The sequence below is a fragment of the Leptodactylus fuscus genome, chromosome 1 (genome assembly GCF_031893055.1).
Source record: "Leptodactylus fuscus isolate aLepFus1 chromosome 1, aLepFus1.hap2, whole genome shotgun sequence".
Taxonomy (NCBI): Eukaryota; Metazoa; Chordata; class Amphibia; order Anura; family Leptodactylidae; genus Leptodactylus; species Leptodactylus fuscus.
In genome coordinates, this window is record NC_134265.1 from 343,175,948 (window position 1) to 343,197,424 (window position 21,477).

The 21,477-nt window shown below is 41.6% G+C and overlaps 1 protein-coding gene across 1 annotated transcript in view; it reads left to right on the forward strand.

Annotated features, from left to right (window-relative positions):
• The window catches only part of DCUN1D4 (defective in cullin neddylation 1 domain containing 4), a 30,907-nt gene extending 11,361 nt beyond the window's left edge, over positions 1-19,546 (forward strand). Inside the window, exons 2-11 of the mRNA XM_075261621.1 lie at positions 2,577-2,647; positions 3,014-3,053; positions 4,368-4,482; positions 5,248-5,339; positions 9,628-9,698; positions 11,333-11,424; positions 12,412-12,520; positions 13,080-13,184; positions 15,720-15,822; positions 19,172-19,546. Of these exons, the coding sequence (XP_075117722.1) occupies positions 2,577-2,647; positions 3,014-3,053; positions 4,368-4,482; positions 5,248-5,339; positions 9,628-9,698; positions 11,333-11,424; positions 12,412-12,520; positions 13,080-13,184; positions 15,720-15,822; positions 19,172-19,227 (854 nt within the window). The 3' untranslated portion in view covers positions 19,228-19,546. The remainder of the gene's footprint in view (positions 1-2,576; positions 2,648-3,013; positions 3,054-4,367; positions 4,483-5,247; positions 5,340-9,627; positions 9,699-11,332; positions 11,425-12,411; positions 12,521-13,079; positions 13,185-15,719; positions 15,823-19,171) is intronic.
• The last annotated feature ends 1,931 nt before the right edge of the window (positions 19,547-21,477 follow it).

Below are 21,477 nucleotides of genomic sequence, written 5' to 3' on the forward strand. Positions count from 1 at the left end.
CAGAGCCGCGATCTTGGTCTTGTTTTAAAGCCAAAAATCTTGGCTTTAAACCAAAACACAGATCCTGTTTGTAGATTTAGAGCTATCACTGGCTAAAGCAGAGGTACATCCTACTAACATTATAAGTGTGAAAGTTTGTGTGTTTGGATGTTTGTGAGTTTGGATGTTTGTTCCTCAATCACGCTAAAACGCCTGGACGGATTTGCGTGCAATTTTCCACAAACATAGTTTTCCCTTAGGATTGAGTCACAGGCTACTTTTGGTGCCACTAAACAACATGGCTTCCTAGCAGGAGACTCACAAAAGCAGGACTCCTAGCCCCAGCTATAGACTCACACACACTGCCTGGCATTTCCTGCCTCAACCTGCCTGCACACTCCTTACTGTCACCTCAGGAGTCGCCCTCACTCTACTCACTCACATTTACATATAGCTTTCCACTATATAACACATCACACTGTCTGTATCACTACATACACAATACAACACATCACATTGTCTGTATCACTACATACACAATACAACACATCACATTGTCTGTATCACGACATACACAATACAACACATCACATTGTCTGACACAATACAACACATCACATTGTCTGTATCACGACATACACAATACAACACCACATTGTCTGACACAATACAACACATCACATTGTCTGACACAATACAACACATCACATTGTATCACGACATACACAATACAACACCACATTGTCTGACACAATACAACACCACATTGTCTGACACAATACAACACATCACATTGTCTGACACAATACAACACATCACATTGTCTGTATCACGACATACACAATACAACACATCACATCACATTTGCTAGCCCACCAAACTTTTTAAAGCACTTTTACAGTTTCACACGTCTGTGTCCGCCCAATTCTCAAATCACCGCAGATGAAGTCGCGGGTAAAAGCTAGTACTGTATATTCGCAGTTCTGTTTTCATCTGCATGTAGGGAGAGGAGAGAATTATTTTATTCACCTGTGACTTCAGATGACCCCAAAGGTAGGGGGTGCCATGGACGTTTGTTCCTGATATCTCCCTGCCCCCCCATTATTGTTAGACGAATACTTGCCATTTATCCCCTTATATGCAGCAGTAAATGCTGAGCACAGCACCTAAATCACTTTACAGAAAAAAAAGAAGCAAAAATAAGGCATCGGAGATATGTGCTGAGAATATTTAAGCCATAAATTCAAAATCTGCAATAAAAAGGTGACAATTTCGTGAGGATTCTTTCAATTATAATGTGACTGTTGGGGGTTAATATTCATTCTGCTGAGAGCTCATGCATACAACTGTATAGTGCTTCCATATAGTGATGGTGCATTATAATACCAGGAGCTACATGGCGTCCAATGCAAGATTTAACTAGTGTTGTGGATACTGATGGTTTCCCGTTTGCACACAGTATTCCAAGTTTGTTCATGCGTGTGAGACCTTACTCTACATTCGCCGCAGTCGGAAGTTTTATTATCCGTGTAAATGTTCAAAACTTAGAGGGAGATTTATCAAGACTGACATTTTATAGGCAAGTCTTAAAGTTCCTTGTGGTATAAGGCATCAAATTCTCTAAGAAGTGCTTGCCGAAACAGGTAACATAAGCCACAAGTTCTACTTCATAAAGATACTGGGGCAGATTTGTTATGCTTTGTAAGGCACAATTTTTTTAATTTTTTTTTTTTTTTTTGGTGGCCAGAAATAAAAATTACCGTGATAGAAGAAAACTTTTGACGTTTAAGCTATTAAATAAAATACAAAATAAAAAGACACGTTTTTCCCTTTTTTTAAAAAAAAAAAAAATGTACAAAAATAAAGCTCTGTGTCCCTGAAAAAAGACCCAGAAATTAGTTGAATAACCCAAATGATATAAATCATGGGTGCTGCGAGATACTTATAAAATGACCAAGTCACTTCTTGTGGGCAGGGCCTGGGCTGCAGCATTGTCAGATTGACATCGGATCCCGGAGAGGTAAGTAACGTTATGTTCTCTCACCTCCCCTGGGGCTCCGATTATTATACTCGGGGGTCTGAAAAGACCCCCCAAATAGAATAGCGGTAGTGGGATCGCGGCCTAGCTTGGGCCTATTCACGAACGCCCTCTGCGGCCTATAGTACAAGGGGAAGCGGGGGTGGCAGTGATCAGGTCTGAGGAGGTTGGTAAATAGGCCGCTACCTGCTGGGAATGCTCAAATTGGGAATTATCAAACAAACAAACATAAAGGTCACATACTTGCCGACCTCGCTGCTGCTGCTCTCACTGCCGCCGCATCCTCTTCTCCTGGTAGACGTCTGCGTATCAGCGTAGGCGGCGTGATAACGCCGCCTACGCTGTAACGTAGACGTCTGAACCAGCGCAAGGAGAGCAGCAGCTCTCTTGCACTGGTTCAAACAAAAAAAAAAAAAAGTCACGCGATTGATCCATACTTCCTTTGCAATCGACCGGTAGATCGTGATCGACGTATTGGGCACCACTGATATAAATGATATAGCCCTCGAAAAGGAACATACAAAAAACCCCAAAATATCGTGTTTTACTTATTTCACAGATTTTCAACTGAACTCTCATCTATCAACACTGGCAAATATTCACAAGATATACCACACACTCAACCGGCTGGTAAGAACAAGATCTTGGCATGAAGATATTTTACAAAAGTTCCATGCAGTTTATCTGAAAGCAGATTGACTCCCGTTCACACATCCATAGTACTCATACGGTGTTCATTTTGGCAATGATGGGGGTTAGTTGACTAGTAGTAACCGACCTGTCCTATGTGGGCTGTGTTACATTTTTCTTATCTTTTTGATGTCTTGAGAGAAGGATAAATCTTGCATCCTATTTTCTATAGATCTTTGTTTTAGTGGCGCCCCTGTAATCGGTCCTCTTCGGCAGGTGTATTGCGGACTAGCTCACATGGATGTGCATTGAGAACAAAGTCTGTGTAATGTGTTACTAGGTGATCTTTTCATATCCCATTTGCAGAACTTGACGGAAGACGTGGGTCAAGACGATCACCAGACAGGTAGACTTCTGACTTTTTTCTGATGCTGCTTACTCTATTTTCTGTCATGTGAATAAAAATGGAGATTTATATAATTCTAATAGGAGTCTGAGGAAATCTTACGTAATTCTGTTCACACTAGTCTACTGGTTTCTGATATTAGAGGGGTTGTCCAGGAAATATGATAGGAAACTGTTTAAAGGGATCCTATCACTCAGACATGATTTTTTTTCTAAGTACCACGTCGGAATAGCCTATTCGTCTCCTACCTTTCGTCGTCTTCTCCGTGCTGCCGTTCGCCTACGATCCCGGTTCTTGTCGGTATGCCAATGAGCTCTCTCGCAGCACTGGGGGCGGGCCCCAGTGCTCAGACAGCACTGGTGCGTCCCCAATGCTGCGAGAGAACTCTCTACAGCGCTGCCTCCTAGTCATCTTCAGCCTCTTCTTCCGGCAGTGGCTTGTAACTTCTAGGCCTTGGGCAGAGCAGACTACGCATGCCCACAGGCCACGAGAAAATGGCTGCTTGCACAGTATTGGAAGCGGCCATTTTCTCGTGGCATGTGCTGTCTGCTCTGCCTGAGGCCTAGAAGTTAAAAGCCACACCTGGAAGAAGAGGCTGAAGATGACGCTGCTGAAGAAGAAGAGGAGGTGGCGCTGGAGAAAGTTCTCTCGCAGCATTGGGGACGCCCCCAGTGCTGTCTGAGTGCTGGGGCCCACCCCCAGTGCTGCGAGAGCTCATTAGCATACCGACTAGAAGCGGGATTGTAAGCGAACGGCGACGAGGAGAAGACAACGAAAGGTTGGAGACAAATAGCCTTTCTTAAGGCTATTCCGATGTGGTACTTCGAAAAAATCATGTCTGAGTGATAGGATCCCTTTAAAATAAAGCTTGAACTGTTTTTTTTTTTTTTCTTTTAACTGTCCTGTAGTTACTGCTGAGGTAAAAATTGCCTTATTCTTAGTGTATGATCACACTGAGGAATTTGGCGCTGATTTTGAGCCCGATATAGGTCAATGTTAGCTATTCCTGTGGCTTCCACAGGTAATTCAGCCTCAGAACCCACCACTATAAGCAGAATATCCCCATTGGCTAATCTGCGGTAAACCCACGGCCCCCGATGATCACATATTGGTGACCTATTTTAAGGAGAGCTCATCGGGATGCAAGTCCTAGAAAACCCCTATATCTTATGCTTTGATGGGACAAATCTTTGACAACTGGGACCTAGCATGTTTTATTCATCTGTTCTCTGGACATGTGATTGTAAAGATATAGTAAATAAGTCATATACAAAAATATTTCCTTATGTTTTAATGTACCTTATTCTATTCCAGGGAGCCTGCGTTCCTGCAGTACCTCAGACTGCTTTACTAAAAGCATGCCCCCACGAAAAAAGAGGAGACCCACTGCTGGCGATGACTTGTTGGCTAAGAAAAGCAGACATGATGGGTAGGAGATTAGCAGCGATATTATTTATGAGAACTACTACCGGAATCCCAACCATTGCCGCTATGGCATTCTTTGTTTTTATTATGCCTACACATAGCACCTCCTAAGGCTGTGTGCACACTTATGCATTAAATTCAGTGTCTGTTTCTGGGGTAGATGCAGATTTCAGAACAGAATTTGCATCCAAATACTAGATGTTTGATCTTGATAGAGGCAGATTTCAGAGATTCATCCTGTGGATGTAATATGCAGGGTTTGTATTGTGGACCTCAGGTGTTTTACTGAACCTAACATTGATCGCAATTTGCAAGGTGTGGCCTACTGGTGGCAATAAAACACTATTTGCATTTTTTTTTTTTTTTTGTTATGCTTACATGTGTAGTTTTCATGCACATATTCTGTAGAATTATCATCCTGGAAAACCAACATATATCTATCTAGCTGTTCCCCTTATCTAGTCAGTCTGTTCACTTGGGCAGATGATGATTTTTTTTCAGGTGACTCCATAAACATTTGCTGTATGTCATATGCAATATTGGCCATGGTTTTCCATTACACCCCCATCATTCAGTGCAGTCACTAGAGCCTTAGTAACTGGCTTGTTTTACTTGCTGGTTCAAAATTCGCACCATTGTGGGTTTTGCAGCCGTAGAAACCTGTGTGGTCAGTTAAAGGAGAAAGCAGGCCTTAAGAATAAATAAGAGAAATGCTAGCCAAAAGCAGCCCCCTAGCTAACATCATCTCCCTCTACCTTTTACCTTGAAGAATGTATAAGAAATACGACTCTTCCAGAATAAGAGCAGAGGACGAAGTTTTTTCAAGCAAGAGGTGCCTAGAATGGTTTTATGAATACGCAGGTATGGTCCCATTATTTCATACAGTCTTACACTTTAAGTGAGGGGATTTACGGATATGTCTGGAAACCTGCAACGTAGTACCAAGTCCTCTTCTGGGTTACTTCACCCCCACTACATACAATGTGTAGCCAGACCCATGGCAATCGGCAAGCTTCTAACAACATAGGATCAAAAATGTAAAGAATAAAGGCTCAGAATGAAATGCCAAAAAACCCAAAGTAAGTGAAAGTATTACTCTCCTAAAACTAGGCCCTTCTCTCCAAAACTTCCTTGCCCACATCTCAACCGCAAATGGAAGAACACGCACATATCTTTATTTATGTTCAATCGCAGTGTATTAAAACTTTTAAAGAGAACACCAACATCTTGCAGGATCCAACAGTGAAACAACAAAGGGTAACAAAGTAGGAGTAGTTCAGTGTTCTTTATAGCCACACCATAGAGCGTGTGTTTATATCTGTGTAGAAGCCTCTCTAGAAAGGCCAAAAAAACGGCATGACCTGTGTGATGCATCCCTGGGTAAACTGAACAGGAACAGCCCATAAACAGTATTACTACAGTATTTCATCATATGTCAGTGGTACATACAGTATTACTACAGTATCTCCTCATGTCAGTGGTACATACAGTATTACTACAGTATCTCCTCATATGTCAGTGGTACATACAGTATTACTACAGTATCATATGTCAGTGGTACATACAGTATTACTACAGTATCTCCTCATGTCAGTGGTACATACAGTATTACTACAGTATCTCATCATATGTCAGTGGTACATACAGTATTACTACAGTATCTCATCATATGTCAGTGGTACATACAGTATTACTACAGTATCTCAACATATGTCAGTGGTACATGCAGTATTACTACAGTATCTCCTCATGTCAGTGGTACAGTATTACTACAGTATCTCCTCATATGTCAGTGGTACAGTATTACTACAGTATCTCCTCATATGTCAGTGGTACATACAGTATTACTACAGTATCTCCTCATATGTCAGTGGTACATACAGTATTACTACAGTATCTCATCATATGTCAGTGGTACATACAGTATTACTACAGTATCTCCTCATATGTCAGTGGTACATACAGTATTACTACAGTATCTCCTCATATGTCAGTGGTACATACAGTATTACTACAGTATCTCCTCATATGTCAGTGGTACATACAGTATTACTACAGTATCTCCTCATATGTCAGTGGTACATACAGTATTACTACAGTATCTCATCATATGTCAGTGGTACATACAGTATTACTACAGTATCTCAACATATGTCAGTGGTACATACAGTATTACTACAGTATCTCAACGTCAGTGGTACATACAGTATTACTACAGTATCTCAACGTCAGTGGTACATACAGTATTACTACAGTATCTCCTCATGTCAGTGGTACATACAGTATTACTACAGTATCTCCTCATGTCAGTGGTACATACAGTATTACTACAGTATCTCCTCATGTCAGTGGTACATACAGTATTACTACAGTATCTCATCATATGTCAGTGGTACATACAGTATTACTACAGTATCTCATCATATGTCAGTGGTACATACAGTATTACTACAGTATCTCCTCATGTCAGTGGTACATACAGTATTACTACAGTATCTCCTCATGTCAGTGGTACATACAGTATCTCATCATATGTTAGTGGCACATACAGTATTACTACAGTATCACATTATGTCAGTGGTACATACAGTATTACTACAGTATCATCATATGTCAGTGGTACATACAGTATTACTACAGTATCTCATCATATGTCAGTGGTACATACAGTATTACTACAGTATCTCATCATATGTCAGTGGTACATACAGTATTACTACAGTATCTCATCATATGTCAGTGGTACATACAGTGTTACTACAGTATCTCTTCATGTCAGTGGTACATACAGTATTACTACAGTATCTCATCATATGTCAGTGGTACATACAGTATTACTACAGTATCTCATCATATGTCAGTGGTACATACAGTATTACTACAGTATCTCATCATATGTCAGTGGTACATACAGTATTACTACAGTATCTCTTCATGTCAGTGGTACATACAGTATTACTACAGTATCTCTTCATGTCAGTGGTACATACAGTATTACTACAGTATCTCATCATATCTCAGTGGTACATACAGTATTACTACTGTATCTCATCATATGTCAGTGGTACATACAGTATTACTACTGTATCTCATCATATGTCAGTGGCACAATACAGTATTACTACAGTATCTCCTCATGTCAGTGGTACATACAGTATTACTACAGTATCTCATCATATGTCAGTGGTACATACAGTATTACTACAGTATCTCATCATATGTCAGTGGTACATACAGTGTTACTACAGTATCTCATCATATGTCAGTGGTACATACAGTGTTACTACAGTATCTCTTCATGTCAGTGGTACATACAGTATTACTACAGTATCTCATCATATGTCAGTGGTACATACAGTATTACTACAGTATCTCATCATATGTCAGTGGTACATACAGTATTACTACAGTATCTCATCATATCTCAGTGGTACATACAGTATTACTACTGTATCTCATCATATGTCAGTGGTACATACAGTATTACTATTATCTCATCATATGTCAGTGGCACAATACAGTATTACTACAGTATCTCCTCATGTCAGTGGTACATACAGTATTACTACAGTATCTCATCATATGTCAGTGGTACATACAGTATTACTACAGTATCTCATCATATGTCAGTGGCACATACAGTATTACTACAGTATCTCCTCATGTCAGTGGTACATACAGTATTTCTACAGTATCTCCTCATATGTCAGTGGTACATACAGTATTACTACAGTATCTCATCATATGTCAGTGGTACATACAGTATTACTACAATATCTCCTCATGTCAGTGGTACATACAGTATTACTACAGTATCCTCATGTCAGTGGTACATACAGTATTACTACAGTATCTCATCATATGTCAGTGGTACATACAGTATTACTACAGTATCTCCTCATGTCAGTGGTACATACAGTATTACTACAGTATCCTCATGTCAGTGGTACATACAGTATTACTACAGTATCTCATCATATGTCAGTGGTACATACAGTATTACTACAGTATCTCATCATATGTCAGTGGTACATACAGTATTACTACAGTATCCTCATGTCAGTGGTACATACAGTATTACTACAGTATCCTCATGTCAGTGGTATATACAGTATTACTACAGTATCTCATCATATGTCAGTGGTACATACAGTATTACTACAGTATCCTCATGTCAGTGGTACATACAGTATTACTACAGTATCCTCATGTCAGTGGTATATACAGTATTACTACAGTATCTCATCATATGTCAGTGGTACATACAGTATTACTACAGTATCCTCATGTCAGTGGTACATACAGTATTACTACAGTATCTCATCATGTCAGTGGTACATACAGTATCTCATCATATGTTAGTGGCACATACAGTATTACTACAGTATCACATTATATGTCAGTGGTACATACAGTATTACTACAGCATCATCTCTCCAAGTCAGTCTTTGGAGAAGCAGCACTTGCATTTTTCTCCTTATGTCTCTTCTGATTGGTGATGTTTCCTTTATATTACTTATTACGGTTAAAGGGGTTATATAGGATTAGAAAACATGGTTTATTTCAGAAAAAGAGCTCCACTTCTTCTTCCCAGTCAGTGACATAATGTTGTTTAGTCAGATGGGCCATGAAACCAATGGACTGGCAAAGAATAGGAAATGAAGCCATGTTTTCTAATCCTGAGCCATGTTACAAATCGCCTATAGACAGGCGTCCATGTAACTACACACACAGTGAAGTAGATGATGTAATAGCCACAATCAAAATCTGTTTTCACCGATTTAGTTATCCCATTGATGTGTCCTGTGGCGGCGTCTCGCATGCGTCTCACATAACTCAGTTGCTTATTGAATGCCAAGGGCCAAATGATGTATAGGGTGTTACATGACCTCCGCCATGTTTGGTCCTCTTCACTTAGCCCATGGATGCCGTGCACAGGACTGATCTATGTACTGTACCATTCTGCTGTGCGGATATGGGACAACTGCACTGAGATAAGATATGTAAGCAGATTTGTGAAGCCCATGTATATTACTAAATTGTACAATTTCCTACTTTGTGAACAAAACTGAAAGCCCTCTTTAATCTTGTGGTTTAAACATTTGTGACATTGTAATTTGTTATAAGAATGACGTGCTTCTTCTTACAGGAACCGATGACGTAGTAGGTCCAGAAGGCATGGAGAAGTTTTGTGAAGATATTGGTGTAGAACCTGAAAATGTAAGGCTTATTTTTAAGTGAAAAAAAGTGACATAACAGTTTGATTGAATACAAGAAAGTGCCAATAAGAGTTGGCAACCTATGTAATTCCAGTCTTCATTCTGAAGAGAAAGTATCTGCTCTGTCCATCGGGGTATGAGGCGGCTGATACATCTAGCTATGCAATCTATCTCACACAGTTAACTGTATAGAGAGGGGAAGGGGAGGAAGTTGTTGAAGGGAGTTTGTCAGGGTGATTTGGGAAACTAAACTCCTCACTGGTGCTTATGCATGGGGGCTTTAGTGTCCCAAATCACCCTATTATAAAGCCATCAGTGCCTGCAATAAAATTTTTAAAAAAAGCTGTATACTCACCCTGACGCTGTACTCCTTGTGCCAGTGCGGTTCTTCACTGAAGCCAGAGGTGTATAACTCAGCGTACCTTAGGCACTTGTGCTTTGAAGGTGGGGTGTATGTCCTCAGCTTCACTGAAGAACTTTGTAGGTACTGGAAGCACCAGTAAAGATGTAAATATAAAGGTGTGTGTGTGTGTGTGTGTGTGTGTGTGTGTGTGTGTGTGTGTGAAACACAAGAATGGATGGACTTAAAACGGGGTCATTTGGAACACTAAACCCCAGGTCCATAAGGACCTGTGAGTTGTTTAGTCTCCCAAATCACCCTTACAGGTTCCCTTTAACTGATTTAATATGCAGTGGTAAAGATAAAAATGACTTTTCCCAATGATAGAGCCCCTTTAACATCTGCAGATAGTTACAATGTGAGGCAGGTGGATGAGATCTTGCAAATCTAGTCCCTGAAAATGATAGATGCCAAAATAAAAAAAGCATTGGACCCCATTGTGCTTAACCCTTAAGTGACGCAGGCATTTTTTATGATTTTGTTTTACTCCCTGCAGTCCAAAAGCCATAACTTTCATTTTCTTTTGCATTTACATAGTCTTATGAGGGCTTGTTTTTTACAAGACAAGTTGTACTTCAACATGGAACCATTTGAAATTCTGCACAATGTACTGGGAATCTGGAACGCTATTCAGAATGGGGTGAAATTAAACAAAAAACAAAATTCAATACTTCTCCCCCCCCCCTCCCCACGGGTTCTGTTTTCACAGCTTCCAATGTGTTTTTTTTGTTTTTTTTTTAAATCACACGCTAGCTTTATTCTCCAGTTTCGTACAATTGTGGCAATACCAAATTCAAAAACACTTCTTTGAATCGGCCTATTTTGATAAATGTAAAAAATTTTTTTAGATTTGAGTGTATGGAGCAATGTGTGTGTGTATGTTCCCATCCACGCATTGCGGGAAAATACAGCATTTTTGGAATTCGCAACCTATCAATTGTACCTATGGAAATATGGTAATTGTATTTTCCCCTTTTGCCCCTCATGGTTTATGCTATAAATTGCAATACTTCTATATTGCAGTCTGTAGTCAATTCCCTGCTATCCCAGTTGAGTTTAGAAGCATTTCACCAAATTGACCTGGGCCTGCTGATAAGTATCTTGGATCTAGACTGGGTTCATATAATTTTTCTGTTGCCTTTTGCTTTCTTTAGCCCCCTTATTGATGTATTGCGTCTGCATGTTATTAATGGTCTCTCTATTCTATCGGCAGCTAATCGTTTCCTTTCCCACAGGTCGTTATGCTTGTTCTAGCCTGGAAACTGGATGCACAGAATATGGGTTACTTTACATTACAAGAATGGTTAAAAGGCATGACTTCCCTACAGTAAGTCCATTTATATAAAAAATAGTGTGCCAAACTTCTGTTACCCTTCCAAAATAATTTATAGATTCACAGTGACCATTAATTATTTTGTAAGTCGTATATTGGCTCTCCTCATGAATACACGGGATGTAGTGGTTTTTAATGGGATTTTCAATATCCGATGTGAGGATCTGACACATAGACCCATATTGATCAGTAGAGATGAGCGAACACTGTTCGGATCAGCCGATCCAAACAGCACGCACCCATAGAAATGAATGGAAGCACCTGTGACGCCGGCCGCCGGCAAAGTCAGCGTCACAGGTGCTTCCATTCATTTCTATGGGTGCGTGCTGTTCGGATCGGCGAACAGTGTTCGCTCATCTCTATTGATCCGAACAGTGTTCGCTCATCTCTATTGATCAGCTGTTCTCAGGAACTAGTACACAGATAATACAGCAGGAAGCAGACAGCGCCGTTCTCTGCAGTGGTTAGAACAGGGTACTGCAGATCTTCTGTTCACTTGAATGGGAGCTAAGCCATAATGACTTGATTCAACCTATGAACAGAGAACAGAGCTGTCTGCTTCCCGCCTCCTTTGTTTGGTTGATGGGGGTGCGAAGTGTCAGACCCCCACCAATCTATTGATAACGTAGCCTTAGGAAAGATCAATGAACGTTCTCTCATCTGATCATTGGTTAATTGATAGGGCCGTTAAGGCAGTTTTCTGGTCTATAATTTGTATCTGTATATGTAAGCTAAAACCAGAAATGGAAGCATGCAAGAGATGCAAATCTTTCATTATAACTTTTCTCCTATTTGGCTGAACAAATATTGGTGTAAAATACTGACCACAATACTGCCATGCAAGTTCCTAGCTTCACTAAATATAGGGGCAGTGTTTGGTGTCTTTACCCCATCACTACTACTAGGTCTTTACAAGGTAACTGCTGATATCAATTGCCTCATGTTCTGGGAGACAACTCCATATTGTGTCTTCTCTTTCAGATGTGACACCACTGAGAAACTTAGGAACACTTTGGATTACTTGAGATCTTTATTAAATGAGCCAGCTAATTTTAAACTTATTTATAGATATGCTTTTGATTTTGCACGGGTAAGTAACATTTCTTACATAGATTCTAACTTCTGCATTATATTGCAGTTCTGCCAGGCATACAAGGGCATGGTTACACATATTGGAATTGCTTATAGCATATGTCATGTATTTACTAGAAGATCTGTAACAGAAATCCGTGGCTAACACCTCCTGCTATCTGCACGTACATTGAAATCAATATTAAACCTGCAAGGTTCCAGTAACTAGTCCCTAGCCAAAGTCGGGAATGAGCAGGCCCAAATATTCAAACTCCTGGACTTGCTATAGGGTATTGACCCGATCCCAGCTTCTGGATTCCTGGTGATGTAAGGTCTTGAATTTGCAATGGACAGGCTCAAATAAGATCATTGCGTTTTATTCATAGCCACCTGCAGTATTTATTTCAGTATGCTTAACCTTTGCTAATAGTAGGATGTCTGGCCATTAGTCACTGCTGATAGTGCTACACATGGTTTCTCACGGACTACTGCCACTGTGTCTCCATTATCTATAGCGGTTGCAGAGGGAGAAGTTTGTTTTGCACCTTTTCTCATTTTTATGTCCTGTTATTTTCTAGGAAAAAGATCAGCGGAGCCTAGATATGAATACAGCAAAGTGTATGCTAGGACTCTTATTAGGAAAAACATGGCCTCTGTTTCCAGTGTTTCACCAGTTTTTAGAGGTATGATGTTGCACTTACGGTACACTACATTAAATATTGTAAAGGTTTCCCCTGCAGCATTGTTAGCTGTGAATGCTGCAGGGGGTGCTGTTGCATACTCTATCCATTTCAGATTTTTTTTTCCCCCTTTGGTAGGTGTTCTATTTCATATAGATGACCATTAGAGATGAGCAAGTACTGTTCGGATCAGCCGATCCGAACAGCACGCTCCATAGAAATGAATGGATGCACCTGGTACTTCCGCTTTGACGTCGGCCGGCCGCTTAACCCACCACGTGCCGGCTACGTCCATTCATTTCTATGCGAGCGTGCTGTTCGGATCGGCTGATCCGAACAGTACTCGCTCATCTCTAATGACCATACTTTGTTTAGCATTAAAATGCTAAGCTCCTCTTGGGATAGGTTCATTGTAAAAGTTCCCATAGAAGTTTTTCCTCGTTTCTCTGTGTTCAAGGGATGTTCCCATGTTTGTGGATACGCTATAAATTTTTCATAGATGCCAATCCCACCTATACGACTTTTGCACCTTAAGACCAGGAGCCCTGTGACCTCAGTTTTGTGGATGGCTTGCTCAGCTATACATGTGTATCTGCCTTTCTGGTCATGGGGATCGGGCACCATAGTTGTCAAGATCTACACCTATCTGACATGGAAATAGCAAAGGAACAACTTTCTGAGGATATGTATATAAGATCTCTTTTGCAAAGTGTGATTTCTTTTCTTATAGACTGAACAAGTGTAAGATTCTCACTTGCATCTGTCAACAGACTTCTTATTGAATGTCTAATTGCTGAAAAAATTCCTATACACGTACAGTCTATAAATTCTTTAAACATCACCAGTTGTTTTGCCTGTGTTTTCCAATAAACTAGATGCGGAATGGAATAATCCCTGTCCAAGGCCTGACGTTTGCAACCCTCTCCTCGCATCTATCTTCAGTCAGACTATATGCTTTTTGTCCAGTTGCTGTACTGATGCCTCTGCCCTGTGCAGGTCACTGCTTCGGTTACAGATTCACTTTAGAACTCAGACAAACGTCTTCCATAAGCCATACGCTCTATTCCTGTCTTCAAGGCTTTTCTTATGCTGCACCAGTCCTCTGGAGTGTGATACCTCAGACATTCAGGTTCATTTTGAACATCCATATTTTGAAGCTTGCTTTGCAAACCTATCTTTTTAGGCAGGTTTTACAGAATTTCCTAATCTGATTTTTGTCTCCACTCCCTTTTCAATATTATTCGATCATTCACTACGTTAGTGTTCTCTACACCCCTTGCATTTTATATCTGTGCAGACAGACATTGGGCTAGTGAGTGGCTAACGCAGCTTTGTGTACTTCTCTATTCTGTATAACGTCTGAACCTTTGTACTGACCCAGCACTTTAACCTTCTATTTTGCCATAGATTGTAAACACTCATGTACTCTTTGAAATATCAAGTACTGTGCAATGTGTTAGTGCTATATTAAACAGGGCACTGGGTAAACTTTATTAATGTATATCCAGGTCCCCCCAGAGCCCCGATGCTTGCAATTGGAGAACACAGCTGGATGTCTTGTCTAATCCTCCAGCATGTGGGACTGTGTGCAGGCGTGTGTATCTAATCCTCTGGCGTGTGATACTGTGTGGTGATCTGTGTATCTAATCCTCTGATGCGTGTATCTGTTTGGAGATCACTGTTGGATTGTGCATTTGGAGTATTGCAGTTGGAATATGAGTGAAAGACTTACAGGTTTGTATTGGCTAATGGGGGTCAGTGTTTTGGGAAAGCTGCATCTCTGGGACGTCTGAGAGAGTTGAGGTCTCGTCTTAAACCTTCCTGGACACCTGAAGTATCTGTGTACCAAATTTGGTGAAGATCGGTCCAGTCGTTTGGTCGCACATAAAGAACAGACATACAGACAAATCCATGTTTATAATAGAGAGATAAAGCTTCTCTTTTGCAGGGAAAGCAGTGGTACACTTTATTTTTCCCTGCATGACTCCTTTAATAAAGAAGATTATTACAGTGTACGGACTCCACAAATACCTCCAAACATCTCCGTTTCCTAATAAACAAGAGAATTCACTAAATCCTAAGCAGCCGGCATCCATATAACTATAAATTCTGCGACTATGCAATGGGCTTCTGAGACTCCTCTAAAGATGAATCAATGGTCACTTTGTTTATGATGACATCTCTGCTGCGAGTTTCGCCTGCATTCTGATGACGTCTGCTTCTGTAAGATTTTAGGCTGCCATCTCGAGTACAGTGTCCAATTGTCTGAGACCTTTGTATGCAGAGCTTCTATATATAACCCCAAATGAATGTACATGACCTGTGGCATTTGAAATCCAAATGTTCTGAAGTACAGAGCCAAGATGTGACCCTCTTAAATGTTAACAGGGCTGCTCAGGAATACCTGATAGTACGGCACAGGTCATGAGATGGTAATGTTGCTGCACCACCATAAAAAAAACATCCATGTGTATATCTGCATGTCATTCAGCAGATCCTTACTGGGGCATTAACAAAATGATCAATCTTTATTTACAGCAATCAAAATACAAAGTTATTAACAAGGACCAATGGTGCAATGTTCTAGAGTTCAGCCGCACAATTAACCTGGACCTCAGCAACTACGACGAGGATGGGGCCTGTAAGTACAGAACTGTAGGGGTATTACTACTACTGATACTACATGTAATATGATTACTATATAATATATAATGTTAATATGATTACTACTATTACTGCTATACTATTGTTCTTAGGTCTAGTAGCAGTTGTACATCTGTCTCATCGTAGTGTCACCCATCACTATTTTATAAGGTTTTATATATTGCTATATTCTATTGAGTAGTCTTATTATTAATAATAATAATAATAATAATAAATTTTATTTATATAGCGCCAACATATTCCGCAGCACTGTACAATTTGTAGGGTTCAAATACAGACAAAGATACATTACAAAGAAAGTCATTTCACACAATGGGACTGAGGGCCCTGCTCACAAGAGCTTACAATCTATGAGGTAGAGGGGGTGACACAAGAGGTAGCAGGGGCGGCATTGCTTATACAGAGGTCAGACACTTTTGTAATAGAGGTGACTGTCATTACACAAACATAAAACTTTGAGCCATCACCAGTGGTGTCCTGTAACATGTGGATGGAGCTTGGACCTATAAAGTTATCCTGAAATGACATCATATCATGTGGGGTAATGTGGGAGCGGGGACAGAGGAAGGTTAAATTTTGGGGATTCTAATTATAGTACGGAAGGGTTTACGTTTAGACATTGTGATAGGCCTGTCTGATAAGATGTGTCTTTAGTTTGCATTTGAAGCTGTAGAAATTGGGAGTTAATCTGATTGTCTGGGGTAGAGCATTCCAGAGAAGTGGTGCAGCTCGGGAGAAGTCTTGTATACGAGCGTGGGAGGTTCTGATAATAGAGGATGTAAGTGTTAGATCATTGAGTGAGCGGAGAGCACGGGTTGGGCGGTAGACAGAGATGAGGGAGGAAATGTATGGAGGTGCGGCATTATGGAGAGACTTGTGGATGAGGGGGATAACTTTATATTTTATTCTATAATGAATAGGCAGCCAATGTAGTGACTGGCACAGATCAGAGGCATCGCTGTAGCGTCTAGCCTGATAGATGAGCCTGGCCGCTGCATTCAGAATAGATTGTAGAGGGGAGAGTTTAGTAAGGGGAAGACCGATTAGTAAGGAGTTACAGTAGTCAAGGCGACTACAAGTAGTCTTCTTGTTGACCTCATATTTGGGGATAGAGGATATAACGACACACTCTGCAAGATGCCACTTTTTACAAGATCCCCTCCCAGCCATCTTCTCTGATTCTGCGGTGGAAAGTGAACCATTCAACTGTTTGGCTCTGTTCACATCTGCATTGGAGTCTCCGTAGGAGGACGTTTCTCTCTGTTGGTTTCAGTTTAAAAATGTTGGAAACCTGACAGACACCCGGCAGACCCTACTGTAGCCTATAGGTTCTGCCGGTAACTGCTGTTTTAGCAGAAGGACTCTCCATCAGTTGGATCCTCTAACATACCCAAACAGAGAGCCTTAGTCCACTATAGCAAGGGTTAAAGGGTGATTGTGGAGAGTTACCAGGAACCAGGGCTGTAGTGTTGCTAGGACAAATGGCAAAAGCTAGCGACTGAATTCCTATGAAAATAAATATACAACAAGCTATGCATCTGATTACAATGTCATTAACAATAATACATTTTTATTTCGAAGTCGGGGTCTATAAAAGTTTTCCGACTTTACCCAAAATTGGTCATGAATGATTTACATTGAAGTGCTGTGATCCCCTCCAGCTACTTCCGGCCTTGCTCAGCTACACAAATAGGAAGAAATCTGTCAATTAAGCTGGGCAAGGAGAAGACTGAGTTACAACCTGCAATGAATGACATTAAGGCTGAGGCCCCACTTTGCAGAAACGCAGCTTTTTTTGTTGCAGATTTTGCTGCGTTTTTTTTTTTTTGAGCCAAAGCCAAGAATGGCTACAGAAGGAATGGGAAATATATAGGAAGTTCTTATACTTCTATCATCTGCTCAATCCACTCCTGGCTTTGGCTTTAAAAAAAACAGCAAAATCTGCATTTCCTCAACGTGGGGCCTAAGGCCAAGGCCCCACGTTGCAGAAATGCAGTGGGGTTTTTTTTATTGCAGATTTTGCTGAGGCTTTTTGAACCAAAGTCAAAAGTGAAGTGAGAACAAAATCTGCAACAGTAAACTGTGTTTCCACAACGTGGGACCTCAGCCTAAATGGTTTTCCCTCAAATGCCAAAACCACAAAGTCAAAGACTTTTGGAATGGCGTACTAGGGCGTGCACTTGACCTGTTATGTAGTGAGAAGAAACTGGAGCCCCCTGTGATCATACATCATGGGAAATCCCATTTAATAGTTCCATATTAGACTTTATATTTCCTGTCGTGGACACGGCTAACATATTAAAGGGGTTGTCCAGGATAAACTAAGAATTAATGCCTGAACCAAACCCCTTCACCCTGCCTAACTTCTAATTTACTTGTAGTAAAAAAATATCTATAATTACTCATGTAACCGCACCAGGGATACTTTCTGATTATCCAGTGATGTTCTGCTTCACTGCTTGCGAACAGAACGTCACCATTAACCCCCCCTTTCGCCTGTGTCCAGGAACGGCTCCTTTCCTCTTCCTCTCTGCTAGTAGTGGTCGGGATAGCTTAGCTAGGGGGAGGGGCTAGTAGTAGGTGGGATAGCTTATCTAGTGAGATGGGGAGGAGTTAGTAGTGGGTGGGATAGCTTATATAGTGAATGGGGAGGAGCTAGTAGTGGGTGGGATAGCTTAGCTAGTGAGATTGGGTGGAGCTAGTAGTGGGTGGGATAGCTTAGCTAGTGAGATGGGGAGGAGCTGGTAGTGGGCGGGATAGCTTAGCTAGTGAGATGGGGAGGAGCTGGTAGTGGGCGGGATAGCTTAGCTAGTGAGATGGGGAGGAGCTGGTAGTGGGCGGGATAGCTTAGCTAGTGAGATGGGGAGGAGCTGGTAGTGGGCGGGATAGCTTAGCTAGTGAGATGGGTGGAGCTAGTAGTGGGTGGGATAGCTTAGCTAGTGAGATGGGTGGAGCTAGTAGTGGGTGGGATAGCTTAGCTAGTAAGATGGGGAGGAGCTAGTTGTGGTTGATAGCTTAACTAGTGAGATGGGGAGGAGCTAGTAGTGGGCGGGATAGCTTACCTAGGAAAGGGGTGGTGTAACGGAATGAGAGAGGAGAGGGTGCTGAGTGAGAGAGAACTAATGTGGAAGGTACACACAAAGCTGCATCGCAGGAAGTTACACCAAGTAAACAAATGCAGAAGTTGCCAGGAGCTCCCATAGAAACCCAAAAATCAATCAAAACACTGCTAAAGGTATTTGGGTGCACTAACACTAAAGATTTTTTTGCTGGGAAGACCTCTTTAAGGCCACTGTATATTTTAATCTTTTGTTCTTTCCCCACAGGGCCAGTATTGTTGGATGAGTTTGTGGAGTGGTATAAAGAAAAGCAGATGGCATAACAGACCCACTATGCATTGCAGCTGAAGAGTCATTGTTAACACACTTGCGTCAACCATTAGCCATAAATTGCTGTTTGTATCAAATGCATGTTGCTTATTTGCACAGTATATCCCTCCCGCCGGGCCCCCTCCCCCCCGGTGTGTTAGCTGTTCGACTGGCCTGGCTTTATGTGTAGCACTGTTCTCTTTACAGGCTGCTTTGCATTTCGTATTTACACTACAGATTGGTGAATATGCCAATGTCCTCACTGTGATACTGTGTATATTGCTGTTCATTTTTTTTGTATATGCCTGTACATAAATGCTTATCTTAAACGTTTTTGGTTGCTCACATGTGTTGTACAAATAACGTTCTCCCATAACGGTTTCATTTTTATTTTCCTCTGTTGTCCTTGAGGAACAAAAGTGTTAAAACAGATCTTAGGTTAGTCGTAAGGAATAGCTTTTAACATGATCAGACTTTTCATAAGTTAGAATCCATTTCCAAGTCCTTAAGTCCTCCTCTGCGTTCAAGTTGTAAAAACAAAACTACCGATGCTTAAAGGGGTTGTCCAGCAGTATACTATTGACGACCTGTCTTTAGGTCCGTTGGTTGCAGCAGCCATAGCGTTCTGGAACTAGCACAACTCTGTACACTGTATAGCGGCCAGCAAAACTATGACAAGCTCAGCCCCATTCAGGTCTGTGGGATTGAGCTTGTAGTACCTTTCCTGACTGCTACATTGTACAGAGCTGTGCTTATTCTGGTACACCGCAGATTGGTCAGGAGTCAGGCCTGCAACAATCTTCTACGGACAACCTACTGATAGGTCATTCATAGTATTCTGTTGGACAACCCCTTTAAAGGGATTCTACCATTAAAAAACTTTTTTTTTTCTAGGTAACACATCAGAATAGCCTTTAGAAAGGCTATTTGTCTCCTACCTTTGGAAGTGATCTCCGCCGCGCTGTTCGTTCAAAATACCGGTTTGTACCGGTATGCTAATTAGTTCTCTCGCAGCGATGGGGGCGTCCCCCAGCGCAGGAGATGCGATGGGGGCGTCCCCATTGCTGCTCGAAAACCCACTCCAGCTCCGCCTCTGTCTTCTTCTGCATCCGCCCCCTCCTTCTTTGCTTGACGTCGGACGCCTACGCAGTACGCTCTGTTCGGCAAACTTCGACGAACAGTGTACTGCGCATGCTCGCGGACATAGTGCCGACACTGCAATTTCGCGCATGCGCAGTACGTTCGGCGAAGTTCGACGAACAGAGCGTACTGCGCAGGCGTCCGACGTCAAGCCGAAGAAGGAAGGGGCGGATGCAGAAGAAGACAGAGGCGGCGCTGGAGTCGGGTTTTCGAGCAGCAATGGGGACGCCCCCATCGCATCTCCTGCGCTGGGGCCCGCCCCCATCACAGAGAGAATTAGCATACCGGTACAAACCGGTATTTAGAACGAACGGCGCGGCGATCACTTCCAAAGGTAGGAGACGAATAGCCTTTCTAAAGGCTATTCTGACGTGTTACCTAGAAAAAAAAGTTTTTTTAATGGTAGAATCCCTTTAACTAATTCCACTTCATTTTCCGCCGGCAGCATTTTGCCGCGGTCTAGCCACGATGGGGCGCCGATGCAGTGTATTAGCAATCCGTCACGGCATCCCACTCTCGATTAAGCCCAGATGAATGGGTTTAATCAGGAGGGAGTCTCGAACTGCAGATCCCGTGGCGCAATCCGCCCACTAAATCCACGACCGATTCCTCCGTGTGAACAAAACCAGACCTAGCAGCTGAGACAAGACCACAGTGTAGCCGATAACCATGCCAGTAACTGCCAATCGGTGTGTGGCGTTTCGATGAATTGTTAATGGTTGTCATGTATTGTATGTAAAAGTACTGTATACCAGACACAACATATGGTGTAACTAAACTTTTGGACAACTTTTGATTTTCTGGCAGCATTTTTGTCACATTAATAAATTGTGTAGTTTATTTTAGTAACTCGCTTTGGCTCCTTTTTGTGAAATCCTGCACTTTGCCCTTGTATAATACAAGGAAGCTGAGTCTGGATGGGGGGGGGGTGTGCAGTTCAAAAGGTTGTATCTAGAATAATGCCTCTGTGTCCTACGTAAGAGCAGACCCTCACATCTCTTGTCATTCCAAGACTGAGGTTCTACCTGTATCATTTCCAGGGATCACCATTTGACAATACAGTCAGGATTGGCATGTTTCTGTGTACGGTATCTCCAGCTGCTTCCAATCCCCACTGTGTCAGA